We start from the raw sequence: 27,900 nt of genomic DNA, 5'->3' as shown, positions 1-27,900 counted from the left end.
AATGGAGTGGCCCGCGAACCCAGAGCTGGGTAGAACATCTGCCGTCCTTCTCTATAAACCAATATCGACATCATGCCCGACACAAACTCACTCAACGCCTCTCCACAAGCCATATGGAGGGTTATACCCGTTCAAATTGCAAAGGAAGAGGATGGTGCTGATATAGAGCCTGGGAATGGTATTGCCTTGCCCGCCTTGCTACAGCTCGCCTGGGGAACTCTGTTGCGGGTGTATAGTGGCCACGACGAGGTGAAGTTTGGCTACCAGTGCCTCATCTCATCTTCTTTTGAGAACACCGAAAAGAATGGATACGAAGAAGTCTTTATTCCACAAAATCGTTCTATCCTTATACCTGAAGACCGACCTTTCGACAAAATCACGTCTTCACCATCAGCGGAAGATCCGGAAGACAACTACAAACAGGAATTTGGACAGGATAGCCTGATCCAGATATGGGGAGCACCGAAAGGGACAATGGTCACAGAGGCCTATGCTAGACTATTGGTGGACTCAACGCCGCAGGAGGTATGCAAAAGCGTTTTTATGGATTTGGAAAGTGCACTGACGACGAGCAGCGGAATATCCTAATAACCGCGGTGGTCTCCCATGACGAATGCCGTATTTTCCTCAGTTTTCGCCAGGGCCAAAGCTTGTCTCATTTGGCAGATTATATTGCGGACACATTTCGACGCCTTCTTCGGACCATCAGAGAGTATCCTTCTTCGACCTTCAATGAGTTGAGTCTTGTGGGGCCCAATACCCTTCAGCATATTGAAGAGTGGACCGCTGCGACTGCTGTCGTTCGAGGCGATGACAAGTGCCCTTACGAAACCATAGAAACATGGCCAAAAGCTTCTCCAGCTATAGACGCGTGGGATGAAAGAATTTCGTACGGCGAACTAACTCGTCTTTCCAACGCATTGGCTAGCAACCTAGTTTCCATCCATGGAGTACAACGCGGGGAATATGTTCCTATTTGTTTCGAAAAGTCGGCATGGGCGATCATTGCAATGCTTGGGATCCATAAGGCTGGTGCTGCCTTTGTTCCTATCGATCCATCTTGTCCACCACTGAGATTGGCCGAGATTTTGCAGCAGACTAAAGCACGTTTGCTGCTAACATCGCCCACCCTAGCTGACACTAACAGCTGTTTATCGGAGTCTTCCACAGTACTGAGCATCGTACGGGCTGACAGCGATCTATGGAAGCAGGAAATCACAGGGGATGCCACGAATTATCGACCAGCTCCTACAGACGTCGCCTACTGTCTTTTTACCTCTGGTAGTACAGGCAAACCCAAAGGGGTGGTGGTCGGCCATCGGGCTTTAAATGCGAGTCTTCGTGCTCATGGCACATATTTCGGCTTGGGTGCAACTTCGCGTGTTTTGCAAGGCACCTCTTACACCTTCGATGTTTCCCTGACCGAGTGCCTAGGTACGCTGTATCATGGAGGCTGCGTGTGCGTTCCCAGAGCAACAGATCATTTACATGACACCGTTGGCTGCATCAACCAGATGGATGTCAACTGGGCATTTTTCACGCCATCGTTCGCGCAAATTCTATCATCCAAAGACGTCCCGGGGCTAAAAACCCTCGCCCTCGGTGGGGAGGCTGTTCCAACTGCATGTGTCGAGCAATGGACGGCGCCTGGCCGTCGACTCATCAACGCATACGGGCCTACAGAATGCAGCATTTTCTCAATGAGTGGAAACATCGACCTGGAGGTTCATTCATCTGCCAACATTGGAAGACCTGTAGGAGGCCTTTCGTTCGTCACTTACCCAACCGATCCGAATCGATTGATGCCCATAGGGGCTCCTGGCGAGCTTCTTCTTTGTGGGCCGATACTGGCGCAAGGTTATCTCAACGACGACGAGAAGACCGCAAAGGCGTTTATAGATCCACCAGAATGGTTCAAAAATGTCGTCGGATGGCAAGATGATAATCGACTCTATCGAACTGGCGATCTCGTTCGTTACTGTGTTGATGGCACGGTGGAGTATTTGGGCCGAATCGATCGCCAGGTGAAGATCTACGGCCAACGCATTGAGCTCGGGGAAATAGAAAGAGCAATAACCAGCAGCAAGCAATCGACAATTGCTGTTGTGGACGTTATATCCCGACCTAACATGCCCAACGATCAAGCTTTGGTGGCTTTCGTTGCTGACGAGGATGAGAGGGACCATGGTCCTCTGCATGCTCTCGATACCTTTGAGCATGTCGCCGCCATAAAAGATCTGAAGGCCCGTCTGACATCCCTTCTTCCTCGTTATATGCTTCCATCCGATATCATTTACCTTTCCCACATCCCTTTATCAAGCTCTGGGAAGTTGGACCGCGCTATCCTTCGCATGTTAGCGGCAGATGTACTAGGGAATCATTCATCTGGGCAAGTAAAGGAGGACAGGCTCCTGACGGAAACAGAGGAGCTCATCCAGCTAGCTTGGAGTCAAGTCCTCTCCATTCCGCAACATTCCATTCGTGTGGATGACAGTTTCTTCCGTTGGGGCAATTCGTTGGCCGCAATCAAACTGGCAAAACGACTCCAAGAAAGTCGGCTACAGATTAGCGTCGCGGATATTTTCCAGAGTCCCAGCATACTGGATATGGCATCCAAGGTACGACCGACGAGCAAGTCACAAGCAACAGTGGATCTGATCCCGTTTGGTCTCATCGAGCCGAGTGCTCTCCCTGGGCTTTTGGAAAATGCAGCACAACAATGCTCAGTGAAAGCGGATGCAATTCATGATATCTACCCTTGCACTTCGACACAAGAGGCATTGCTGTCACTCACCGTACACAACCATGAGGCATACAACGCACAATATGTGTACCATCTCCCCGTTGAGACCGATGTCGAGCGGTTCCAGAAGGCATGGGATAGCGTTTTTCGATCAACACCGGTTCTGCGAACACGCATTATTTCCAACTCTCGATCATTTTACCAAGTCGTTCTTGGTGAAGAAATTGAATGGCTGCAGAGTTTCAATCTGGAGCAGTATATGCAGAATGACCGATTAATTCCTGTTGCATTTGGGCGTGAGCTCACGCGGTTTGCCCTCATTCCAGATCCCAAAGGGATTGGGAACTGGTTTGTGTGGACCATTCATCATTCGCTTTATGACGGTCACTCAATGTCTCTAGTACTAGGAGATGTGCAACATGTCTATGAATCAGGATCCCATCCTCAGAGGCCTCTCTTCAGCAGCTACATCCAGTCACTGACCGATGACTCTCGGGACCTTGCTACCTTTTGGCGTGAATCTCTCGATGGTTTCTCATCACAGACCTTTCCACTAAAGAGCAATCCGGAATACCATCCAATTGCGGATCGAACGATCGCGCTTCACCCTTCGACTCGAGATAGGGCCTCGGTGGAAGTATCTCATTCGGTAATACTTCAAGCAGCGTGGGCGATCGTCTTTGCTCGTTATGTGGAATCCACCGACGTGGCTTTCGGCGTCACATTGAGTGGTCGGTACGGCTCCCTACCTTCTATTGACGAGATTCCTGGTCCTACTCTGAGTACCGTCCCTTTTAGAGCAAAAATAGATCGCGGAAAGCCCGTCGGTTTGTTCTTGAGAGAGCTCCAGACCCACCTAGCGCATATGATGGAATTTGAGACAATCGGGCTTCAAAACCTCAGGAAATTGACTGCAGCTACGCAACGTGCTTGTGATTTCCAGACTTTGTTTGTTGTCCAGCCGTCTCTTACTCCAAAAAATGACGACGGACTGTTCAGCATGAATAATCTGACATTCTCCCATGAGACCATCACAGGGTACGGACTGACTGTTGAGGCTCAGTTGGATGAAGACGGATTATCGGAAGTCAGGGCACACTTTGATTCTGCTCTAATCGGCGAGAAACAGGTGGAACGCATTCTGAAGCAATGGGAGCATGTTGTGAACCAATTGTACACCACCAGCCCAGACCGGAAATTACGGGAAATATCGCCCGTGAGTCCAGAAGAGGTGCGGCAATTATCGCAGTGGAACGCACCAATCCCAAAGGCAGCAAAGGTGACCCTCCATGGACTCATCAAACAGCGCGTCATTGAGAACCCTGACAAAGAAGCCCTTGTGGGATGGGATGGATCGTATACCTACCAGGATCTATGGAATGCCAGCGATCGGCTGGCTGCATACCTGAAAGTATTGGGCATTCAGAATGATGATCTCATCCCACTATGTTTGGAGAAATCGTCATATGCCATTGTGTGCATGCTGGCCGTCCTCAAAGCTGGAGCTGCGTTTGTGCCTCTGGATTCTCGACATCCTCCTGAGCGTCTTGCAGGTATTGTCGACCAGATCAAGCCTCGCATGTTAATCACCTCTCCTCAATATCAGGCTTTGTGGGATAACATAAACCATCTCGCAATTGATGCTGATACCATTGCCGCGCTCCCTCAGCCTGCTGCCGACTCCATTACTTCTACGTCAGCGACGGAGGCAAATTTGGCATACTGCATTTTCACATCCGGCTCCACAGGCCAGCCAAAAGGAGTGCTTATTGAGCATCAGGCAATATGTACTAGCATTCTCAACTACTCCCGCCGCTTGCAAATCCATGAAAATGTGAGATCACTTCAGTTTGCCTCTTATTCATTTGATGCTTCGCTTCTCGAGCTTCTGAGTGCACTCGTGAATGGGGCGACCGTCTGCACGCCATCTCTCGATGAATGCATGGATTCGATTAGCCAGACTATTCAGCACTACGGGCCAACATGGGTGTTTCTCACTCCCTCCGTCGCCCAAATGTTATCTCCGGAGAGCGCGCCATCGATTCAAACCCTCGTTTTGGGTGGAGAGGCTATTACCCGATCGGTGATCGCGACATGGGATGGAAAGGTCCGGCTTTTCAATGCGTATGGTCCTACCGAGTGCTCCATCGTCTGTGCCGTCAACGAAGTCGGGAGCGAGGACGATGTGGGCGTGATCGGGTACCCAAGTGGATGCGCCTTGTGGGTCGTCGATCCTGATGATTCCAACGAACTAGTTCCCATCGGTACTGTTGGTGAGATGCTTGTCGAGGGACCCATTGAGGCGCGCGGGTATCTCAACGATGCGATCAAGACAGCGGGGGCTTTCATCTCAACTCCTCAGTGGCGAAAGACTATTCAGGATCTATCGACCGACTCAACACGGATGTACAAGACAGGGGACTTGGTTCGCTGGAACGAAGATGGCACTCTGTACTACTTTGGACGCAAGGACCTTCAGGTTAAAGTCCGAGGACAGCGGGTCGAGCTGGAAGAGATTGAGTCCTGTGTCGTGCATCCAGATATCACTCGAAGCGCGGTGATTCAACCTCGTCGTGGACCGTACTCTAAGCGGCTGGTTGGGATCTTCACCCTGAGAGCAAGCCAGCCAGCCACCGATGACGCCTTCAGGTTGATACCCACGGATCTGCAGAAGATTGCATCCAAAGTGGTTTCCTCAATCCGAGAGAAGCTATTGGGCGAGCTCCCCTCCTATATGGTTCCGGATGATTGGATTGCGATCGAGAATATTCCGCTTACGGCGGCGGCCAAAACAAATACCAAGTTTCTCATCCAGAACGTCGAAGAGATCACAGCAGAAGACTATACGTTGGCTTCAAAGATAAGCGAGGGCGAGGATCAATCGATCTCTAAGGCCGCCTTGACTCCAATGGGAGAGGTGCTCCGAAATATCTTAGCGAGCCTTTTGCAAGTCCCTCGAGACAGCATTCATGGCGAGACCTCCTTCTTCCGGATTGGAGGTGACAGCGTTTCCGCGATGCAACTAGTCTCTCAATGCCGTTCCCAAGGACTGATAATCAGTGTTACCGACGTGCTCAAATACAAGACCGTCTCCAAAATCGCGCAACGGCTTCAAAAGAAGGACCTTCTTACATCGGCGCCAGCAGTGCAAGAGTCGGAACCAATTGAGACAGCCTTCTCTCTGTCTCCGATACAGCAGCTGTGGATGGATGCCGTTCCGACAGACGAGATTCCTGTCTTCACTCAGAGTTTTCTACTACGTTTACGGCAAGATGTTTCTCCAGTCGCCCTTGAACGCGCCCTTATTGCAGTTGTCGAACGACACTCTATGTTGCGGGCTCGATTCTCCCGGGGAGCCAACGGACATTGGACACAGCGCATCACGACAGACGCTCGAGGATCATACAAACTTGCAGACCACAAGACTGCCGTTCCCGCTGCCGAAGTACCAGGGAGAACCGCATCCGCAAGAGCAAAGCTTGACGTTGTTCGTGGTCCGACAATAGTAGCAGAGCGTTTTGATCTCCAGAGTGGTGACTCTCTCCTATTCCTTGCCGCGCATCACCTCGTCGTCGATTTGGTGTCTTGGAGAATTATTCTTCGGGATTTAGAAGCCCTGCTCGAATCGAAAGCTCTGTCTCGGCCGTTCTCGGTCACCTTCCAGCAATGGTGCCTAGAGCAAGCAAGATGGCAGTTATCCAATGCGTCTTCCAATCCGGCGTCTACTTTGAACATCCCATCGTCCGATCACGACTTCTGGGGTATGTCAGGCAAGACAAACCACTACGGATCGGTAGAACGCCTGGAAGCGAAGGTCGACGCCCACATATCGACGAGCCTTCTTGGCCGATCCGCCGATGTTTTAGGAGCCGAGCCCCAAGATGTCTTCCTCTCGGCATTGTTGATCGCCTTTCACGAAATCTTTCCTGACCGTGCAGAACCATCTATTTTCAACGAAAGCCATGGCAGACAGCCAGCTGGTTCCGACCTAGATATCACGGAGACTGTTGGATGGTTTACTAGCCTCTCTCAAATTTCAGTTCCGGGTATTGCAGGGAAGTCTATGGTCGATGTGCTGCGTCGGGTGAAGGATAACCGTCACTGGCTCCAGGATACTGGCAACCAAACTACCCAGTCGACAGGTATGGTTCGGCACGACCGAGGGCGCGCGATAATAACGCCAGAAATTCTTTTTAATTACGAGGGCATCTTTCAGCAACTCGAAAAGCCCGATGGATTGTTTCACTTCGTACCACAACACAACGGTGACCTGGCGGATATGGCGGACGACGTACCCCGATTGGCTCTCATTGAGGTTGCAGTGCAAATCCACGAGGGCCAGATTGCCATCAGCAGCCTGCACAATCGAGAGATGTCTCATCAGGGTCGTATCCAAGGATTCGTCCATCAATACAGGAAGGTCCTGCTGGAAATGAACCACGCCCTGGAGCAGCAAGCGCAGTCCGTGCACTCTCTTAGTGACTTTCCGCTGGCTTCTCTCACGTATCATGATCTGGACGAAATAATCAAGGCAGTTGGAGAAGGTGGAGTTCAAGGAATCTATCCCCTGCTGCCAACACAACAAGTGATGTTGAGTCGCCAGTCGAAATTTCCTGCCTTATATAGCCCCCGATTCGTGCTTAGGCTGCCATCAAACGCTGGAATCTCACCCAACGGAGTAGCCGACGCTTGGAAGTCGACTGTGCGTCGCCACGCGATCCTCCGAACGGTCTTTCTTGGCATTTGCTCCGACGGAGATCCGCTGCAAGTGGTCCTTGAGAGGCTTGAGCCGCTCATTTCCAACCTTCCCCATCCGGCAGGAGAAGATATCCGCCTCGATCTGCCAATTTCGCCATGGGAGGAGCGTGAGGCTCATCACCGACTCACCATTTACGAGCAGGACGCAGGATCAGTGGAGTTGTTACTTCTCGAAATCAGTCACGCCCTGGTCGACTTCCCGACGATGGAGTTAGTTTTCGAGGATTTTCGCACTGCCCTCAAAAATACTCTTGTCCCATCAGGGGGCTGTTCGTACCAGGATCTAATTGCATATGCAGTCGACCCCTCACGCAGGAGGCTTGCAGAGGCATTCTGGGCCGCTCGGTTGGCAAATGCCCCGGCCAGTCTTGTTTCGACACAAGACGATCATTGCTTCGGAAAGCTTCGGTATTCAGACGTGCAACTGGGGCCGGTCAGTCCGTCAGCACGCGCAGTCTGCCAGAACCATGAAATATCCCTTGCTAGCGTGGTCCGGCTGGCGTGGGCGCAGGCTCTGCGGGAGTGGCTGGCGGCCGACGACGTTACCTTCGGCGTGGTGCTCAGCGGTCGAGATATTGAGCTGCCTGACGTGCACCAGATCGCAGGGCCATTCCTCAACTTCGTCCCATGTCGAATCTCCTTTGATTCAGAACCTTCAGCCACCACTGGGATCCCTGGTCTGTTGAGAAGCTTGGATGAGGCTTATCTCGAGTCCCTAGCCCATCAGATTCGGGGATCGACAGCGGGGCCAAGCCTGTATGACACCATCGTGAATTACCGCAAACACAATAATAGCAAGGATGGCGACAGCATTGGCACGCTGAGTGAGAGTCGAGAACACGAATTGGTGATTAAAGAGGCGGTCGATCCTTTCCATGTAAGTCCCTCCCTCCCTTTTCCGCTATCACTTTCTTTCTTTTACACGTTTGTGCCATCGAAGAAGGAGGGGTTTCTGCATGGTGGGCAGATCCTTGCAGAATAATAAGACGAGACGAGACTAACATAATCCTTCGTTCCAGTTCTCAATGGTGCTCGAAATTGACGAAATCGATGGCGCGCTAAATGCAAGGATTGCGTACTGGACCGGCCGGGTGTCAGAGAAGGCCGTGGCGCACTTTACGAAAACGATCCCTGTCGTGATGCTGAGGATTGTTGAAGCATTTCAACTGAGGGAAATTCAGTAACGGAACAGCCGCGACCAATGCGATCATAGCGAGCGAGATCTAGGCCAGAAAGAGATGGGCTAGATGGTACGGAGTACTCCGTGCAGTGAGGAGACTGGGAAGAGGAGTGGGCTTCTGATTTTTCGCTTGCTGCCGAAATGAAATTTAGCGTGCTTGAGACCCTGTCTGATTGTATCAGTGCATTAGTTATACCATTTAGTGTCATGGCACTTCTCCAATGGAGTCGTGGCTTCTTCCCACACCAAAGTCTACGCATGTCGAACGCTCGTTCAAGCTCGGTCAAAGGCGGATGCAAGTCCGCCTTGATTGTTCCTGACATGAATAAAAAGCCCGAATTAGGCTATAGCCAACTTAAGGAGAGAAAGCCTCCTAATCTCAGAGCCGACATATCCGTGCATGATGACCATTTAGCTCTAAAAGCCGACTTTCCGGCCGCGTGAAGAAATGTCTTCGATTGCCCTAAGTCAATAGGCCTAGATCAACGGACATGAAGCTATATTTAGTTTCGAAGTATGAATGTTTTACATTGAATAAGGGTGGCGTTCAGAGCACACTCTTTTGAGAAAATGCTCCCAGTCCGTTCTGAAGACCGGATGTCGTTTGTTATTAGTAGGGTAGTTAGTGCTTACGGGGGACTGGCAAGTACGGAATAGACTGCATACGTTGCAGTGTTACACCATGGGCTCTCAACGAAGAGGCCTGTCTATGTCGAATCATGTTTTTCTTTGCCCCATGGGTCAATGTGTTTGCAAATGGAAGATCCTCACGATGAGTCGGACTGTACTTTGCTCCGTTTTTTTGGAATTCGGCCACTTTCGCTAAACTTGGCTCGATATAAAGCCTCGGCCAAAAGGCAAACTCTCATAGCGAGCCTCAAACACAGTCGTTTGCGGCGAAAATGGTCATGCGAAGGACGAAATTCCCCGATCTTCCGGGATCCAGCCCATCGGATCTGCCCTCGATACACTCGTCCAAGGAAGATCAGCGACGGGCGCGCAATCGACAGGCACAGCGCAATCACCGTGAGATCCCTTGTTTATCTTATCGGTTGCCGGAGCTAGTCACGCTAATTGAGCGCTGTGCTATAGGTAAATCCGTGAGAGAGAAGTTGCAGGAGTACGAACGACTCCGAGGGGAAAACCAAGTCGGTGACAAGAATCCTGTGGATGGGTCGGAGCAAGGATCTGAGCACGCCGTACATCCGACATCGACACTGCCCACGCCGCCTGTTAATCAGGAGTATAATGAGCCCAAAACGGATCTCGGATCCTCCGTCAATCTAGAGCCAACGATCCATCTCCTCGAAGCTGAAGGGCCCTTGCTATCAGTGGACGATCTAGACCCGCTCAACTGGGAGTGGAGCTATCTCTCACCGGAGTGTCAGATGCCACATAAAGATACAAACCAATATCAAAATGTAAATGACCCATTTGCCTATTCGCCTAATCGGTCTAACATAAGCAGCCACCAACTCATAGTATCGACTCCAGAGCACTCTCGGAACAGTCATTGGAGGTACCGGGCAGAACACTTCTGCATCAAGCGGTACTCCATGATAACGTGGGCATGATCTCTGCTTTGCTGGAACACGGGGCGAATGTGATGGCGCAGGACGGCGATGGCTTCACCCCTCTCCATTTAGCCGTTTTTCGAGGAAACGAGCAATCGACCAGCATCCTGCTGGGGAATGGTGCTGCAGCGAGTGTTTGCGTCCCTTCGGGGGCCGGTTTGACGCCAATCCATTTAGCTGTACAGAATGGACACGTTCCATTAGTGCAGCTATTGATCAAACATGGAGCAGATGTGAATGCTCGGTTTTGAAGCTTGTTCCTAGAGGTTCACACACTGTTCAGCCTTTGCATGGTGGTGGTATGAACATGACTGTTGCTTTCATCGTTTGTTTCTTTGCTGGTCAAGAAACCGAAAGCATTTGGAGTAAAGGAGTAGACAAATGAGCCATGATTGATGTTAACAAGACTCATGGACAATTATCTCCGGGGGCGCAAAGCAAGTCTTTGCTCCCATGATCGCAAACGTCGAACTCAAAATCACGAGTTAAAGACTCCGATAGAAAACCCTAAGTAGCATCAGGAACATATAAGTCGAGATCAGGCCGAGTTCCAAGAAGTTCAGGAACATCCGTCGTGTTCCAAACCGTTCGTTCCAACGCCGGATACTGCATCGTAGATTTCATCGTCGTCCCTCTCCTGTCCGTAGAGAACTTCACATACACCTCCAACGGGAACATCTAATACGGCATCAGTGCCTTCGCCCCATATTTCTTTCCAATTCACTTTCCGGTTTTGCGGACCCATGATCTGGAAGGAGGTTGCGCCTGGTCTCATTTTCGCTGCGCCACCAGGGCGTCGCCGCCCTTTACCATCTATGACAGCCACATTCGCCACTTCATCAACAATATTCTCGACACTGTTCATGGGAAGTGTCAGGTACCCCGTGTTGTACGATGCCAGGGCAACGTAGATGTAGATGATAGACATGACCAGCCACGACGGGAAGGCCAACGACCACCATCGATTAGGATAATAATAGATGCCCAGCTGATGTAGAAATGGCGACGGAAGATAGGACCAAAGGATATACATCACTAAAATCGCACGTTAGAAACAACTATCCGACTGCTGGGTTGTAGAACTCGACTATCCGCTTACAGAAGGCCAGTGACGACGCAAGATATAACACAAATCCATAGTATTCATAGGTAGGAACCTTCGGGCTCGCTCGAGGAACGGTCGTTGCGCGCCGTGCCGACTTTGCGACCGCAGCTTCGGTATCGTTCGGGGTTTCCACGTCCGAACTGTCAGGGGTGGTGGGTCGCGACGTGGTTGTAGAGAAAGGAGGGCGCAACAATGAGGTCAGTGACGGAGAAGGGGGCAGAGGCGTTGGAGGCCGATTATAGAAAGGGGGAGCGAAGGCATTAGGGCCATGCAGCGAGCTCGACGATTGTCGAAACGGGTGATGCATCGCAATGCCATCCTCAGGCGACTGTTCCTCCGAATCCGTGGATGCGTCTGAGAAGTACTGATTGTTCAAGGAATACTGGGTCTGAAAATCAGCTTCATCCTCTTCGGCCTCGGAATCCGCATGTAGAGGAGATGTTATGATGTCCGGGTCATCTTCGGTATAGCAATCGTGTTGCGCGTCGTAGGAAGGAGTGGTTGCGGCAAGATCGTCGGGCGCGAGGGGAGGGAATGGCTGTTTTGAGTCGAACGAGGACAGTGCAGATGGAGTGTCCGAGTCATTGGACAGATACTCGGGCTTTTTCTTCGAGTTGCTGGTGGATCTGGACATGGTGATGTGAGCAAAAGTAGAGAAGAGGCTGGTCGTCGCGAAGCGTCCTCAGGCACAGTCGCTATACTGCCGGGCCTCACCGCCCTGTTCCAGGCACCAAATTATGAAGTCGTTTCGTGCGACTCCTTCAGCTCAACAACTACCCATGAAGGATCGGTTCTGAACCTGATTCAGGTGAACAAGGAAGATCGATGAGTCCTACGGAGTACGGAGCACATCTGTCTGAATTCAACACTCGATAAGCTTATTCTGTACATACATACGGTAGACGTTGGCTTGATCCACGGTGCCACGCACCCTTGACTGTCTCACCGCAGCTTGACGAGTCTAAAAGGCTGATGAATACATGCATGAACCGAATCTTGGAGAAAGGCAGCCACGTCATGCTTTGCCTGGAGGGGTGTTGACACATACCTACACGTTGCTTCTGCTTGGCTTCAATCTGTTCGTTCGGCCTGACATCGAGTCTACAATAACATTGAGGAATGAAACTTGCGACAAAGCACACTATTGACTATGTACAGAGAGTAGTACAAAAGTGGGGAGCATGTCATGGGAATGCTAGGGCTTCTCATTCTGCGATTTTCTGCCACCCCCTTGGGTGCATTTCCCACCCGCCACTCTGCACAGGATGTTACTTCTTTGAGCTCTCAGCAGCAACTCAAATGCCTACCCCTCTTCGAGTAGGCTGATCCTTCAGCTGGATCACTCTTCTAGTGGACTCTGGGCACGGGTTCGAAAGCACTCCGTATACCCTCGTTTCCGGCGGAGATCTCGCTAATGTGCAGTTCCATAAGTAAACACATGGGCGAGCTTGAGCTCTCCCTGGTAATTACCTACAGCCACGGTGCTCGTTAAAGCGTCCGTCAGCTTTGATCCAGCCCCTTACTCGTGGAAACGACCCCGAATCACAGCGTACGTTGCCTATCATGATAAAAAAAAAACGGGATCTTCACAGCGACACGGTTTTTGCCTCCCGCCTGGGAGCGGCTTACCCAAAACAGATGATATCCCTTGCATTAGTGCGTTGTATGCCTGGGATCTAGATTGTCAGGGAGCCTTTAGGATTGGTTGGACAAAGTACTTGTCTGCCAGCCCTCGAGCAGTGGAAGCCATCCCTGTTGGCACATGAAAGGCCCAAGTCGTGCATTGACCTGAAAGGATGACGCTATCGAGATCGTGGGCTGATAGTTTGAGTCCTCTTTGCTTGCTTTTGCGCGATTTTCACCCACTAATACATCAAGCGAATGGTAGTGGATATAACAAGATAATTCTTAGGAATCACTGGACAGAATGTGCTGATTCATTCAGCACTGGTAACATGTTCAATTGGTAACGATGATCTCTCGTTGAGAACTGTGATGGGTGCTCTCTACTCCCTAACGGGTCCCCAGGACATTCTTAGCCGAGAGAGTTTGATGCACTATTGATCAGCGGTCTCCACAGGCCCGATACGGGCCACTAGTGATTACTAGCCACGACGGTTCCTCTCTAAAGGCCGATCTCCATGCATGTTCCTGTGAAAATGGAAATCTGAGAGGAACAGATTTGACCAGAAATTCAGCGCGGCGGACCGGCCCCTAGCTGACACGCGGTCATACAGAGCAGACAACCCACAACGCGGTCTTGTCAATGTGTTTGTCCATTGTGGTGGACCAATCAAAGAACCTAGATTGGAGAATCCAAGCTCACATTACAGAACGCATTCCAGCCTCGGGTTTTGGGTCGCGGTTCGACCGGTAGTCCGCTCCTGTCACCCTCCATTAGCTGCATGCTTGGACCGGATGCCGACCACCCCCTCTCAGTGACAGGTCCAACCTACTAAACAGGCTGAGCTGCATGCCATGAAGGCTTCCTGTCTTTTATGGTGGGAAGGCCCATACCAGGGGTAGCCGTAATACAAGCGGCTCCCAGTTCAATGTGCCCACCTACTATTGTCTGTCGCCAAACAATACAGACCAGAGGCCTGGTTCTCCAGCGTTCACTATGGTCAATTCAGCCTTATTCAATCTGATCCTCAAGCGAGCCGACATCCTTGTAAGCAGCAGTTGATATGACCACCATTAACGACAAACCATTGATGATACCAATCTAGGACCCCAGCAATGATCCCAACGTGGGCTCATCCCGAGGCAATGCCTCCTCGACAACTTCCGAAGCCATGGAAAACTTGGGGGTGGAAGACTCGACGTCCCTTTCGGCTTTCCTGACAACTCTCGTTCCGGCTTTGGTGGTTGCGGCGTTTTGGTTTGGCCTGTTCTTGATCTGTCGAAGGACCCAGCTCCGTTGGTACGCGCCTAGAACACACCTACCATGTTGGCACAAGCAGTAAGAATGACTCTTTACGCATGATCGGTGCTTTTATTGACAGATAGTGTAGTGAGCGAAGCCCTGAACTCCCGTCAGGGTTTTTCAACTGGTTTGGGCATTTTCTCAAACTCTCGGATGCTCACGTCCTGCACCATTCATCTATGGATGGTTATCTCTTTCTCCGATTTCTAAGGGTTTTGTGTTCAATCTGCTTTACGGGATGTGTGATCACATGGCCTATATTGCTCCCCATTCATGCAACGGGTGGTGCAGGGAATACTCAGTTGGATGCACTGAGCTTCAGCAATGTTAAAGACGGAAAGCGATATTATGCACATGCTGCCATGGCATGTATCTTCTTCAGTAAGTGGCTTCGTTGACAGCAAGCACGATGGACACTTGCTCACTCCATAACAGCCCTTGTATTTTACACAGTCACTCGTGAAAGTATTTTCTACGCCAACTTGCGCCAGGCATACCTGCACTCGCCTGCCTATGTCAACCGTATATCCTCTCGAACCGTGCTTTTCATGTCAGTTCCTGATGAGTACAAGAACGAAAAGACGTTGCGTCAGGTCTTCGGCGATTCCATTCGCCGAATCTGGATTACTTCTAACTGCAAGGAGTTGGAAAAGAAAGTCCGAAAGAGAGAGAAGCTGTCATACAAGTTGGAGAAAGCTGAGACGAGGCTTATTCGACGGGCTAACTCGCTGCGTCTGAAAGCCGTGAAGAAAGGGTGCCTTCCTCCTGATGCCGTTTATGATTGCGAAGAGGGGCCCTCCTGGTACCATGGGATCCGGAGGCCAACCCACCGTCCCAAACTGTTTGACAAGAAAGTGGATACCATCAATTGGCTTCGAAAGCAACTCGTCGAAGTCTCAGAAGAAGTGGAGAATCTACAGCAGAAACATAAAGACGGAGAAATGAAACACCTGTCTGCTGTTTTCATTGAATTCAATACGCAATCTGATGCTCAGATTGCATTGCAAACCCTGTCCCATCACCAACCCCTGCATATGACCCCCCGATTCATCGGTATCTCTCCCAGGGAAGTGGTGTGGTCTGCCCTGAACCTCAGTTGGTGGCAGCGCATTGTGCGCAAGTTTTTAGTTAAAGGCGGCATCGCGGCGCTTGTTGTTTTCTGGTCAATCCCATCGGCGCTTGTCGGAACTATTTCCAACATCACATACCTCACCAAGATGATTCCACCCCTTAGCTTCATTGATAAGCTCCCGGACACGATCAAAGGTGTGATTGCAGGGTTATTGCCATCAGCTGCCCTCGTTATGCTGATGTCCTTGGTTCCTATCATCTGCCGATGTAAGATCTACCCAGTCCCTGAATGATTTTGCAGGGCAGGCTGACCGATCTCTTTAGTTTGTGCACGACGTGCCGGTGTCCCCTCAACCTCGCGAGTAGAACTGTTTACTCAAAGCGCGCACTTTTGTTTTCAGGTGGTCCAGGTGTTCCTGGTCACGACTTTGACTTCGGCTGCGTCGGCTGCAACTGCTCAGATCATCCAAGATCCCTTGTCAGCCAAAGACCTTCTTGCTGAAAACCTGCCTAAAGCAACCAATTTCTATATCTCGTACTTCCTACTTCAGGGCCTCACCATGAGCTCGATGGCAGTCGTGCAGGTTGCCGGGGTCTTGGTGTTCAAATTCATGACCACCTTTTTTGATCGTTCTCCCCGACATCTATACCAGCGATGGTCAGCACTCAGCAGCATCAGCTGGGGCAACGTCTTCCCTGTCTTCACCAACATGGGCGTCATAGGTACTCGCTGCCCTTGACCTTTTACCTGTAAACCATCTTCCACTAACCCTACTTCACCCAGCCCTAACCTACTCCTGTATCGCCCCCTTAATCCTCGGCTTCGCCTTCATCGGCCTATATCTCGTCTACCAAGCCTACCGCTACAACTTCCTCTTCGTTTACGACCTGGAAACCGACACCAAAGGACTCGTCTACCCACGAGCCCTCCAACACCTCCTCACAGGCCTCTACCTCGCCGACATCTGCATGATTGGCCTCTTCGCCATCCGCGGCGCCATCGGTCCGCTCATCATAATGGCGTTCTTCACCCTCCTCACCATCCTCGCACACATGTCCCTCAACGAAGCCCTAGCGCCGCTTAACTCCTTCCTCCCACGAACCCTCGAAACCGAAGAAGAAGCCCAACAAGCCAAAGAAGAAGCCTACACGCTAGCCCACCCGCCTCGCCAACACCGCTTATACGCCATCTGGAAATGGTTCCACCCGAACCTGTACCGCGACTACGCGGCGCTGCGACGCAAGGTCCGTCGCAACCACGTCGAGATCACGTACTCGGAACAAGAGCGCTTCAACGCCTACTACGAGCCGTGCATCACGGCGCGCACTCCAACGCTGTGGATTCCTCGAGACAAGTGGGGATTCAGTCAGCAGGAGATTCTGGAGACGGATCCTATCATCCCGATCACCGATGAGGGAGCACATCTGGATGAGAAGAATAAGATCGTTTGGGATAAATATGACCCGAATCTCCCCCTCTGGGAGAGGAAGATATTGTATTAACTGAGGGCGAAGAGGTGTGAGATGGGTGGAGTAGGGTAGGGTAGGGTAGGGTAGGGAAGTAGAGTACGTCGGTGTGAATGCGGTATGAGCTTATGGGTTATGGTCATGTTATGCGGTGAATTATAGCGGCCAAATTAGTTAATGTGATAGTATTTTTATATATGATAATGAGCTAGCCATTTGGCTGTTTACCGAATTTGTAAATTTTTGAACACCTATCTTTCCTACTGACAAATTGCTTCATTTCCATGCTTTTGCCCTATCTAATATTGTCAAAACCAATTGGAAACTACATAGCATCGTGGCCAATAACTACTACAACTCTCAATGCGACAACAACAACAACAACCAACGGAATATTTATTCAAGAACGCAACTAAATCAAAGATAGATACAAAACAAACTAAACAGTCAATTTGAACTCAACCGTATTAGCCGTTCCATTGACCCTAGGGAAAAACTCGAATGTGAACGTCGTAGTCTCACCAGCCGACACAACGGCATCGATAGCAGCAGACGTAAGAATAACATTCTTGTCATCCCAGTTCCACTGGCCGGAGTATGTCTGCAGAAGTAAGAAAGAGCCTCGGTTAGCATGATACTCACTGACTAGCCATATTCTTGAAGATATATTGCGTTTCGGACGAAATGGGGGATGGGATGTACTTACTGTTCTAGCCTGTTGCAAGGGACCCAGGTATTGAGTCCAGTCGTCGAACAGGTACTTTCCGCTTGACGTGAGGGCCTTGACGGTCGCTAATTTGGAAAGACCTTTCCAGGTGACGGGGATCGAGAGATCCGAGCCGGAAACCGAGGACGCAGAGGCGGAGGTAGACGAGAGGGTGGGTTTGTCCCACTGAACCAGCTGGATCGTAGGGGAGGCGACGCCGCCGGAGAACTGGAGTGTTAGGGTAGCAACGACACCCGGGTTCGTGGACGAGGAGAAGTGCTTGGAGAGGTAAGTGGCAGAGAAGACGACATTGGATCCCGAGACGCTGTAGTCGGATCCCTTTGAGAGAGTGCTGCCGCCAGACTCTTTGATCGATTCGAGAGTGTTACCGTTCAGGATGAAAGGCAAGGTCTGGGCAGCGACTTGGGTGCCAGATTTGTGGAAGATGTAAGCCGAGGAGGATTGACTGGTCGCAGAGGCATCCTCGGTGCTGTCGGGTAGACTGTTGGAGGTAGATTCGGTTGTTTTGGTCAGGATGTCAATGGAGGTTTTATCGCGCCAGCTGGCCGCATCACGGTCCAGGTGGTCCAATCCATTGTCCCAGAGGATGGTGGCGATGTCAAATTGAGCAGCGGCTTTGGCCAGCTGGTTGTGATACTTCCAGCGGGCGGCGGGCTCGGTGTTCGTGGGGGATGCGTCATATTCACCGAGGACCAAAGGAACGTCGGTGAAGTTGTTGCGAATCAGTTCGAAGTCGGTGGTCAGAGTGTCCTTTTCAGCATCGGAACCCCAGATTGTTTTGCCCCATGCGCCGAAGATAAAGTCATCTAGAGTTTCAATCGAATGAGCAGTTGTATCTTGTGCAAAGAGTACCGAAATAAGGCTTACATGGGCTGTAGTAGTGGAACTGGATGGCGTAAGGGTTGGGAATGTTAGCAGGAGCCTCGAACCATTGGGATGTCTTGACACTGTCTGAGCTGCCTCCGGCAAGGTTGACGACACGCTTCGCATTGAAACCCCCGGCATCACCGATAGCCTGGATGAAGATCTTGTTCAACTTGTTTATTTCAGTCGCATGGGCTTCGGTTTCAACTGGAGGCTCGTTGATTGACTCGAAAGCAACCAAACTGGATGTGCAAGCCAGCTTTGTGCCAATTTGGTACCACAGCCTGTAAAATTTCTCCTCGATCTCGGTGATATTGGCACCGGACTGGGTGACATCGGCCCATTCCCACGAATCTATCACACAATCAGCCACACAATTCGAGTCAATATGACTCGGTAATCTTACCGTGGTGAACATTGACGAGAGTGTAGAAATCACGAGACGTGATCTGGTCAACGACATCAGCTACTCTCTGCAGCCACTCCGGGTCAACCGTCCAGTCAGGAGAGCTTCCAGTAAAGTGATGCGTCCATGTTACTGTTTAGTGTCAGCAACTCTCCACCAACTAATACGAATGTGGATCTCACCTGGAAGTCGCACACTCTTGAAGCCAGCAGCCTTGACAGTGTCAAACACCGACTCTTTCACAGGAGCATTATTCCATGATCCCTCGTCCGGAATAGCATCAAGGGTGTTCCCCAAGTTCCATCCGGGGTGAAGCTTGGCTACGTAGTCTTTGGCTGAAATAGCATCGAATGACCCATCACAAGTGACGGCCGCCCATGTGCTTTCAAAAAGGGCCGCAAGAGCAGCAGCTCGCAGTACTTGCATAGCTTCTGGTAGTATGGGGACAACGACCCGAACTATTGTGTTCCAAATCAACGGCTACGTCCTGAAAGATCAGCACTGATCGGCCGCTTTATATGTTCAAAGCAGACCATATAGATTGATTAAAATTGTACCTCGGCCAAGATGAGACATATTAGACGGAGATGTCTCCGAAGCATGGGTCATCATTGGAGACATGCCACTGGTGCTTGCTGACTGACTAGTGAGCAGTTCTCGCGCAATGGAGGGGGTGCGTTCCTGCTGATATCTCATGACAGCCCCTGCACAACAGCCTCCACCTTCTGAGCCGGTCTTCATAAATGAAAGGCAATCATCCGAACGATAAATCACAGCATTGAGGGGGACATGTGCTCAACTTAGCCGGCGGACCGGCGGACCGGGTGGTGCGATTTAGGAACTATGAGACTGATATAGGATAAGATAATGGGATGCTTCTTCCGGTAGGATATCCCCTCGCGCCAGGAAATCCAAGGTGTTCGAGAGGTTCGGTGAGCAGACTGAAGAATGCAGGGGTAGGAAGTTTGAGAGTATTCCCTCCAATCGAATAAAAGGACTACAGGAACAGGGATCCTTCAAATGCCAGAACCTCCGATGGAGCGTCACAGCTCCCGGGGACAGCGCCTGCATATTGAACATAGAGCTGCTTGGCTGCAGACTCCAAGGTCCTGCCAAGGAGAGATTAATGAACAAACACAATCGCCGACAGGCATTGAGCGATCCAGGGAAATTAATCCCCACATCTCGGCAGAATTAGTGTGAGGGGAAGCTCCGTGATGCTTCTGCTGGCCGTGGACAATTGGGAAAGGGAAGAAGAAAGAAGGAAGAGGATGGCGTGAGCTCCGCTCTCAATCAGGCCATCACATGACTTCCGTAGTAGAAGAGAAGCAAAAATGATATTGGAAGTTTCTCTATTATAATTACACATAACAGTCATACATATCGTCGCTTCATAATCGATCCGTGCACTTAACAAACCGAAATAAGCAAATATCGTGGACAGCATCTAGCAAGGGTCATGTTCACATGATAATGCAGTCCTTGTTCCGTTCCCTAATGCGATCTGACGGCCCTACCGAGATCGAGCCTCCAGGATGTCGTCGTCCCAGTGGACTTCTAGGATATTGATTTGAGTGAAGATTTTCCGAGGCATTCGGGCCGCTTGGAGGGCCCGTGTAGATCGGGCTATGGGCAGATTGCTCATATGTAGGAGGGGGTGCGTCATCGGCTTCGTTATTCGTCATGCGGTGGCTTTCAGGTCGATACTGCGAGTTTCGCCTAGGAGGTAGGCTTTGGCGGGAGGAGCGGTTTCCTGAATAGGAGGTATGAGGAGTATCATTAGTGAACCCGGAGGAGCGAATGTTTGCAGACGATCGTTGCGATTGGCTGAGAGCAGGAGTAGAACCTGAGCTTTGTTGGTTGCTGTCACGGTTGTTCCCGGCGCTTTCTCGTCGCTCTTCCTCCTGATACTGGAGAGATAGTGCGTAAGCATAGTCCGCATCGGCTTGTTCTTGAGCAGAGAGTGTGGTGTTTGGATGCTCGCTTGGGGCTGAGGAGCCTTGGATGTTGCTGGATGTTCTTGGGCCAGATGGATCCGAGGTTTCAGGGGCAGGAGTGTGCCCGACAGGTCGGAAGTCACCTGCAAAAAAGCCAGCGCCAGATCCATTGACGTCCACAAGACTTTCCCATACAACTTCGGCGTAGTTGGAGTAGCCCGCATCCGTCACCAAAGTAAATAGTTGGTTGGACTGCGGGTGTTTGTAAAGAGTTGTGAAATGATCGTTTCGAAACAGGATCGAAAACGAGCCTGGAGGTAACTTCTCCGCTAGATGGCCCAGTCCAAATGAGCTCAGTTGAGTTGCATTGTCAATGTCGGTAAACTGTTGGATAGCCTGGATATCATTCATTTCTTGCTCTTCCTGTGCTGACAGAGACCCTCCTCGAATGACACAGTCTTCGAGATCTTGTTTACGAAAATGAAGCAATTGAATGTCTTCGTGATATGGGGACACACGAGCCAATGCAGCATCAGCATCACTCAATGGGGCAGCAATCCAACCATGAACCAATGGCACGCCAAAAGTGCCATAAAGTTTGATGTCATCAGTCCGCAAAAATGTACCAACGGAGTGTTGGGATTCCTAAGCACAATTAGCAATCTTTAAGGACAAACAGCAACGACGATTTTCGTACCAACGTCAGGCGTGGGTTGACATTCATGCCTGTGTGCAACATAGTCAAAAAACGACTAAGTGCCTCGATGTCCGGGAGTTCATCATCAGGGCCCAAACATGTGGTAAGTTCGTCAAACAATGCTTCGATCAAAAGCCCTAGAGATATTTGCTCTCTTGTTTGGAGCGCTCTAACGATAGGCGGCTGGGTTGCTGGGTTTGCGCGAAGTACCAAGGCATTGACCAGTGCAAGTAACGGACAAGGGCCGTTTTTATTTTGAGATAACACCGGGGAGTCTCGCAGCTTCCCCGTAAAATCTGTCCAATTAATATGTCTTATCGCATATGTCTCCAGCTTCTGTTCTTGTTGTCGGTTGGATTCCGGTTCGGTGGTGGGTTGAGACACGGCACCACGAACAGCACCCGCAACATTAGCACGGTCTGGCAAGGGCGGGGCAGTTCCAGGTCCTCCGAAGCCTTGTTTCGGGGATTCCTGCTCATGATCCGCGGTATTCGGACCTTTCTTGCTTGGGTCCAAATCAGCATGGGACTGGGGGGTTTCATCGAAGTCGATGAGAACATGAGAGGAACCACTTGTTGCAGTGGAGATGGTGGCTGGCGTGTTAATTCGATTATCCGGTGCCAACATCCCATATTGCTGTTGCTGTTGGGAAGGCCGGGGAGCGTGAAGGGCCTGCGCATCGTTGTAAGGCGGGTAAGGCGGATAGGGCTGTTGAAACTGGTTGGGCGCGAATTGATTTGTAGATTCGCCGGTATAGTTTTGATGAGATATGGCAGTTGATTGTTGATTTTGATGCCAGCTTGGCGGCTGCATTGCAGCATTGGAATGCTCTTCGGCCCACGGAGACTCGGATGCTGGCTGGTCAAAAAGAGAAAGACGAGCTGTCATTGGAATATAACCCTCGTCTGTGAAATGTTAGCATTCGATCCAGCTCCAGACTTAAGGAGTTAGCCTACCTTGACCGAGTCGCGTACTGGCGCCATCCTGAGATAAAGAAGCCGTGTCCTCAGAATGAGGCCGGGAGCTCCGATCCTCCCACGGATTTTGTTCAGGTTGTTTGGGTTTCAAAAATGGGTTGTTCGAGCGTAGAGCGGAGGGACTTCCTAAATGCTCCCAGTCGGAAGCATCGCCAGGCGCTTGGTTCTGTTGCCATTCGTTGGCACCCGTCCTCCTCTCCGTGCCCGCAACTAGAACAGAGGGAACACGATCGGGTCCATTCCCATTGGTATGCCCCTCTACCTGCGAGCCATTACCACCTGGTGGAAGCTCCGGGCTGGTATACTCCTGGCGGCTCTGGTCCGGCCTCTCCACCAATTCGTCGGCCCACGGATTGGGCGCATCACCGGCGGATGACCGGACGGGAGACTTCTGGGCCTGTTCTAGTGGCATCAGGTCGAAGGCTGGAGACGTGTTGAGGTCAGGGGAGTATATCGATTCCTGCGAGTCGAGACGCTGAGGCTGAGGAGAGCTCTGAGCTCGACGAGGACGAGTCAGACGCTTCGGGGATAGAGATGCAGTAGATTTCGCGGTCGGGGATGTTTGTGCAGCTGTAGCGCGAGGTGCGAAACGAGCATTCCCTTGACTGAGGCTATAAAGATGTGGCGGAGCTCGTTTTCGCAAGACCATGGAAGGCAGATTTATTTATTTCGGTTTGGGGGCAACCGGGCTTGCGAGTATCAACCTGGAACGACTGAACCGGGGGCAAGGGCCAATAAGAATACAAAGGATGAAGAGGATTAGGCCCCAGTAGCCAATGTTATTGAACCGTCGTGGACGAATGAGTAAGAGTGCCCGATGCACGAGAGGTTCGAGACTTCCCTTGGGGGTGCTCCAGGCAGATTTGCAACCGGTGAGGTCAGGCTATGCCAGCGAAACACGCTACTGTGTAGTTAAAGCAAGCGTAGGAGGCGACCAGCCATGCCTTTGCCCCGATCAGCCTCTCTGAACTAGTGGCTGTATAGCCGAAGGGGGACAAAAACAACAAAACGAAAAACGGGGGACTAATGCAGAGGAAAAGAGGGAGAAAGGAAGAAAGATGAACAAGGACAGCAGGCATCCAAGTTCCCAGCGAGCGAGTCAGCCAGTCAACATAATTAAGGATGGAGATAAAGCATCATCGGTGGATCCTCCGTTCTGGCGATGGCGAATTCCCGCCGACCAGCCACACGCCGTCTGGCCCGCCCTTCCCTGGTTCAATCTGTACCGTACCGTACCTGCCCTGGGCCGCGTATCGCCGTGTCACGTGTGTATATTTGGTAACTTATGTATGGTACGGTCACCCCCGCGGTGGAAGCCACAGCACCGCCACAGACAAGGCAAACGGATCAACATTGTCCCGGAAGTGGCATTAGGTAATCTTTATCGACGTGCTCCGCAGGGTCCGTGCGCTATCGCAAAAAAAGAAGGAAGTCTTTCATGCTTCACGGCGACCGGACCTGACCTCGAATTCTGCCCCATTCTTCGTTTGTGGTTAGCATTGGCTACTGGGAGGGCTTCATATTGATCTTTGGGTCTGAATCACCCCCCAACACCATGCATTCATACATTCGTCCTCATCAGCATGTCGCTTTGCGACTGCCCTCCGATTCGACCAAAATCGTCAAAGTCGTGCCGAACACGTATGTGCCTGCTTCGCCTGATGGAAGACTGTCGCTCTCGAATATCCGTCCCGCTAACGCTATCCTTCCTATAGTATGATCTTTCTGGGAAAATATGGCAGCTTTCCTTCCAACCAAATCATCGGCCGACCCTTCTACCTGACCTTCGAGATCGTGAGCGCTCCGGGCGAAACCGACAACTGCACTCTGCGCATAATCTCAGCGGCCGAAATCCATGCCGAATCACTCATTACCGAAGGCGAAGGTTTTGGGGACGCGGAGGGCGACGACGACGAGGCCGAAATGAACATGGATCAACTCCCCGTGCGCACCAATCGCGAAACCCTAGACGACAACTCGGCCCAAAGCATGACGGTGGAGGAGATCGAAGCCTTGAAGAAAGAGTCCGGTGGTGCGGGACGGGAGATTATCGCCAAACTGCTAGAATCGCATTCGGCTCTGGACCAGAAAACCGCGTTCTCGCTCGCCAAATACACCCTGCGCAAGCGAAAGAAGTACATGAAGCGCTTCACCGTGCTACCCTTGGACGTCAGTCTTCTGACAAACTATATACTGCATGAGAAAGACGCCTCGAAGACGTTGGAACTGCGCGACGAATTGCTCGGTCTTTTAGGTTGTTGGGGAAACGTACACTACGGATCGGATTCTTCTCTAGACGAGGCTCTCACCTCCACGAAACCCAATGGACGCTATCTCGTTATTGATGACACGGGTGGCTTGGTGGTTGCTGCCATGGCCGAGCGGATGGGCATCCTCTACCCCCATGATGGAGAGGACGAAGAGGAGCAGACGTCGGCCAATGAGCCACTTGCGCCCAAGACGGAGGAGGATACAGAAGCCACCGAGGAAGCTCAATCTTCTGCAAACACCACTGTTCCTAAGCGTCCGAATCGCCGAGCCCACATATCTGCGCGGGACAACACAATTACGCTTGTCCATGCAAACATGCAAGCCAACCTTTCTCTTCTCAAGCATTTTGGATACGAGCAAGACAATCCCGATCCGACGCACCCTCTCTATACGCACCTGAAAACCGTGTCTTGGCTACAGTTAATAGACCCGAGTGCCGACAGCCTATACTCCCAGGAGCCTCCTGTCGTTCCAGACTCCGAATTGGCCACGCTCAAGCCCAACAAACGCAATACTTACTACCGAAAGCGAAATCGATGGATGCGAGTTCAGAAGGTTGTGGACGAAGTTCGGGCTGGTGGATACGACGGACTGGTCGTTGCCAGTCTCTCCGATCCCGACAGCTTGTTGAAACACGCTGTTCCCCTCTTAGCCGGCTCAGCTCAGGTCGCGGTCTACTCGCCGACAATCGAGCCTCTCACCCAGCTCATGGATCTCTACTCTACGCCGAGAAAGACGGCCTTCCTCAATAAGAGACAGGATTTGAGAGAAAAGCAGCAGCAGCAGCAGCAGCAGCAGCAGCAACAATCTAATGACCAGACGGCGGATGGCAACCCAGAGCCCCAGGTCACCGAGTTCCCCGAACTCCTTGAAGAATTCTTCCTCGATCCCTCGCTTCTATTGGCGCCGACACTTGAGACCTCCCGAGTACGCCACTGGCAGGTCCTACCGGGCCGCACGCATCCGCTAATGTCCGGACGCGGTGGTGCCGAGGGCTATGTATTCCATGCCGTGCGAGTGGTTCCCACTCAAGCAGCCGTTCACGCGGCCGGAAACTTAAGTCGCAAGAAGAGGAAAATCACCACCGAGACGCCTACCGCCACGGCCGACAGTGCCAGCGGTATGGATGTTGATCCCAAATGATCTGGACTTTGGGAACAAACTTCATGCATACCTCCATCCTTGTAGAATAGAGTGCATTCTTATCAATTATGACCAAAAGTACATCATATATCATTACGTTTTCATGAATAACATGAGGAAATTACAAACCAAGCATTTGAGCTCCTGGGAGAAGCGTAACATACTCCCTTGATTTACTACCCAGCTCAGCAATTCGTACTCACCTCTCGCCGCTTTTCGCCCATTGAGCAGCTCTAAATAGTCAGGGTAGGATCGCCTCAATAAAACACGTCACGCTAGAGCTATCCACCACAAGGCAAGTTCTTCGATAGTGACTCTATTATTGGAGGTGGGGAATAAACCTGCCTTTATAGCTTTATTAGAAATCGTTTTCGTCCTATGGTTGCCTTAAATAGTCGCTTGGTCTTAATATCGTTACACAAAGACTTGCAGATATCTGTTAGCTTTCTACTCGGTTTGTTTTGTATGATAATATGAGGACCTGTGTAATCCTGAGGGGCTTGATTATTGAACCCCCTCGGTATATACAACAAAGAACAGGTGTAGCTCACATAAGGACATTTGAAATATGTACTAAGCAAGCCTCCTGAGTATCTTTACTATAGCAGTATGACCAAGAATAGGGGATCCACACTGTTGTAGAAATGGGTACGTATAGGTACATATATATAAACACGATCCCGAATACTGCTAGCGGGAACGTCGTTGCCTGGAGGCAACAACAGCCTTTACATCAAAATGGATGTATTGCCCTCCCCATCTAGAATACAACACATACGAATATATCACAGTAAAAGTACCAATTGTATCGAAGCCAGATATAAGGAGTAGGTTTGAAGGTTTTCATAAGTTGAACTGTACGCTGAATCTGAATGGTGACCAAACAAAAAGAAATGTCTCAACCTAGAAGCTCTTGCCCATGAACTTTCTCTTGGCGAAGCTAAGCCACCACTGTATACTTGTTAGCACAAGTCAAAGCTATCCACATACGGGACGGTGTTTACCTTCGAAGGACCGACTCCACCGGGGTATAATCTAGCGTGTAGGCGAATGGCGATCTCCTGTCGGACTTGGGAGAGGTACCTGGCAAGGATTATGAGCATGAGATGATCGAATGTAATCATGAGTTACGATAGGTGTTGCCTGGGACGGGACATACGCTCTGAGACCTTCGGCATCCTGACGATCCCGGGGCGGCTCGAAGGCTTGGTTCAGGGGGAACGACGCATCGCCAGGAATAGCGAACTGATCCAGGGCGACGTTGTTCAGGGCCTAAACAGAAAGCCAAGTCAGCCTGTATGTTCCATCCAACCCCACTCTCATGTTCATAAAGTACCTTGCTAGCTTCCAGGCTCGACATCGACGGCCGGACCTTCCCCAAACATTCGCTGATAAACAAAGTTCCGTAGATGAGCATCCGGTCGGCAGGGCCGTTGATCTCGAAGTTTCGGAAGAGAACATTGGCGCGGAATAGAGACAGGATTTCATCGACGCAGTCGTAGGACTCGTGGTCTGGGGGAACATCGGCATCGGAGGTATTGGGCGGTAGCGGGGGGAGAGTGTATGCGGGGCCGCGAGTGCGGGTGCGGAGGGGGAGGACAGGAAAGTTGCCTGTTGCGACGAGGTATAAGGTCAGTAAGCGAGTAGATACATTTCGCGAATGAGGTTCAAGGGGATATCGCTTCAGTCAGGGGATGCGCAGGCCGGGGGAGGGGAGAGCTCTGGTCGTACCGATTACGGGGACATCGCGGTCCTCGAGGAAGATAGAGTGGTATGCCTAGATTGGAGTCAGACACTGGAAGATCATCAGTATTACTGTGCGATAGCACATACAGGCATGTTGTGTAGTTCCAATGGGTCAAATAATCCTCCTAGAGCCGGTCTAAAGGGGATTGTTGGAGGGAAGCGCAGGGGAGGCAGTGCTGCCAGACGGCGGGAGTTGCATGTCATCACCGGTAGGGCTGACCGAGCCCAGGATTTTCCGGCGCCGAACCTCTTAACGCGCGGGCGGCCTCCGACGCGTCTGCTTCCCCCCCAGTCCCCTGTCGAACTGA

At 51.2% G+C, this 27,900-nt stretch overlaps 10 protein-coding genes across 10 annotated transcripts; 4 read left to right on the top strand and 6 right to left on the bottom strand.

The window, feature by feature from the left end:
* Positions 1-72: 72 nt before the first annotated feature.
* Positions 73-8,685, top strand: LDX57_008487 (uncharacterized protein; the record flags this gene model as incomplete). Its single annotated transcript, XM_046090208.1, has 4 exons — positions 73-525; positions 576-817; positions 1,148-8,378; positions 8,521-8,685. 4 exons carry the CDS (start codon positions 73-75, stop codon positions 8,683-8,685), a joined length of 8,091 nt encoding a protein of 2,696 aa, XP_045946181.1.
* Positions 8,686-9,583: 898 nt separating this feature from the next.
* On the top strand, positions 9,584-10,506 carry MPHOSPH8 (ankyrin repeat domain-containing protein; the record flags this gene model as incomplete). Its single annotated transcript, XM_046090207.1, has 3 exons — positions 9,584-9,707; positions 9,774-10,102; positions 10,150-10,506. 3 exons carry the CDS (start codon positions 9,584-9,586, stop codon positions 10,504-10,506), a joined length of 810 nt encoding a protein of 269 aa, XP_045946180.1.
* Positions 10,507-10,814: 308 nt separating this feature from the next.
* LDX57_008485 (uncharacterized protein) lies at positions 10,815-11,994 on the bottom strand (the record flags this gene model as incomplete). Its single annotated transcript, XM_046090206.1, has 2 exons — positions 10,815-11,290; positions 11,355-11,994. The coding sequence occupies 2 exons, from the start codon at positions 11,992-11,994 to the stop codon at positions 10,815-10,817; spliced, it is 1,116 nt and encodes a 371-aa protein (XP_045946179.1).
* Positions 11,995-13,980: 1,986 nt separating this feature from the next.
* On the top strand, positions 13,981-16,860 carry LDX57_008484 (putative DUF221 domain protein; the record flags this gene model as incomplete). The annotated part of the gene is made up of 6 exons (XM_046090205.1): positions 13,981-14,031; positions 14,090-14,322; positions 14,375-14,667; positions 14,722-15,624; positions 15,682-16,080; positions 16,142-16,860. The coding sequence occupies 6 exons, from the start codon at positions 13,981-13,983 to the stop codon at positions 16,858-16,860; spliced, it is 2,598 nt and encodes an 865-aa protein (XP_045946178.1).
* A 403-nt stretch (positions 16,861-17,263) lies between these two features.
* On the bottom strand, positions 17,264-18,556 carry LDX57_008483 (putative extracellular endoglucanase; the record flags this gene model as incomplete). The annotated part of the gene is made up of 2 exons (XM_046090204.1): positions 17,264-17,425; positions 17,531-18,556. The coding sequence occupies 2 exons, from the start codon at positions 18,554-18,556 to the stop codon at positions 17,264-17,266; spliced, it is 1,188 nt and encodes a 395-aa protein (XP_045946177.1).
* A 394-nt stretch (positions 18,557-18,950) lies between these two features.
* Positions 18,951-19,247, bottom strand: LDX57_008482 (uncharacterized protein; the record flags this gene model as incomplete). Its single annotated transcript, XM_046090203.1, has 1 exon — positions 18,951-19,247. The coding sequence occupies one exon, from the start codon at positions 19,245-19,247 to the stop codon at positions 18,951-18,953; it is 297 nt and encodes a 98-aa protein (XP_045946176.1).
* A 1,037-nt stretch (positions 19,248-20,284) lies between these two features.
* Positions 20,285-22,268, bottom strand: LDX57_008481 (MINDY family deubiquitinase; the record flags this gene model as incomplete). Its single annotated transcript, XM_046090202.1, has 2 exons — positions 20,285-21,403; positions 21,456-22,268. The coding sequence occupies 2 exons, from the start codon at positions 22,266-22,268 to the stop codon at positions 20,285-20,287; spliced, it is 1,932 nt and encodes a 643-aa protein (XP_045946175.1).
* Positions 22,269-22,394: 126 nt separating this feature from the next.
* Positions 22,395-23,081, bottom strand: LDX57_008480 (uncharacterized protein; the record flags this gene model as incomplete). The annotated part of the gene is made up of 1 exon (XM_046090201.1): positions 22,395-23,081. The coding sequence occupies one exon, from the start codon at positions 23,079-23,081 to the stop codon at positions 22,395-22,397; it is 687 nt and encodes a 228-aa protein (XP_045946174.1).
* A 906-nt stretch (positions 23,082-23,987) lies between these two features.
* trm6 (tRNA 1-methyladenosine methyltransferase subunit GCD10) lies at positions 23,988-25,846 on the top strand (the record flags this gene model as incomplete). Its single annotated transcript, XM_046090200.1, has 2 exons — positions 23,988-24,073; positions 24,148-25,846. The coding sequence occupies 2 exons, from the start codon at positions 23,988-23,990 to the stop codon at positions 25,844-25,846; spliced, it is 1,785 nt and encodes a 594-aa protein (XP_045946173.1).
* A 903-nt stretch (positions 25,847-26,749) lies between these two features.
* ARC18 (actin-related protein 2/3 complex subunit 3) lies at positions 26,750-27,685 on the bottom strand (the record flags this gene model as incomplete). The annotated part of the gene is made up of 6 exons (XM_046090199.1): positions 26,750-26,797; positions 26,851-26,929; positions 27,006-27,118; positions 27,183-27,457; positions 27,578-27,623; positions 27,680-27,685. The coding sequence occupies 6 exons, from the start codon at positions 27,683-27,685 to the stop codon at positions 26,750-26,752; spliced, it is 567 nt and encodes a 188-aa protein (XP_045946172.1).
* Positions 27,686-27,900: the final 215 nt, after the last annotated feature.

This window comes from Aspergillus melleus, assembly GCF_016097325.1.
Source record: "Aspergillus melleus strain CBS 546.65 chromosome Unknown contig4, whole genome shotgun sequence".
In the NCBI taxonomy this organism is placed as follows: domain Eukaryota; kingdom Fungi; phylum Ascomycota; class Eurotiomycetes; order Eurotiales; family Aspergillaceae; genus Aspergillus; species Aspergillus melleus.
The sequence above is the reverse complement of the archived record's forward strand: the minus strand, read 5'-3'. Positions and strand labels throughout refer to the sequence as shown.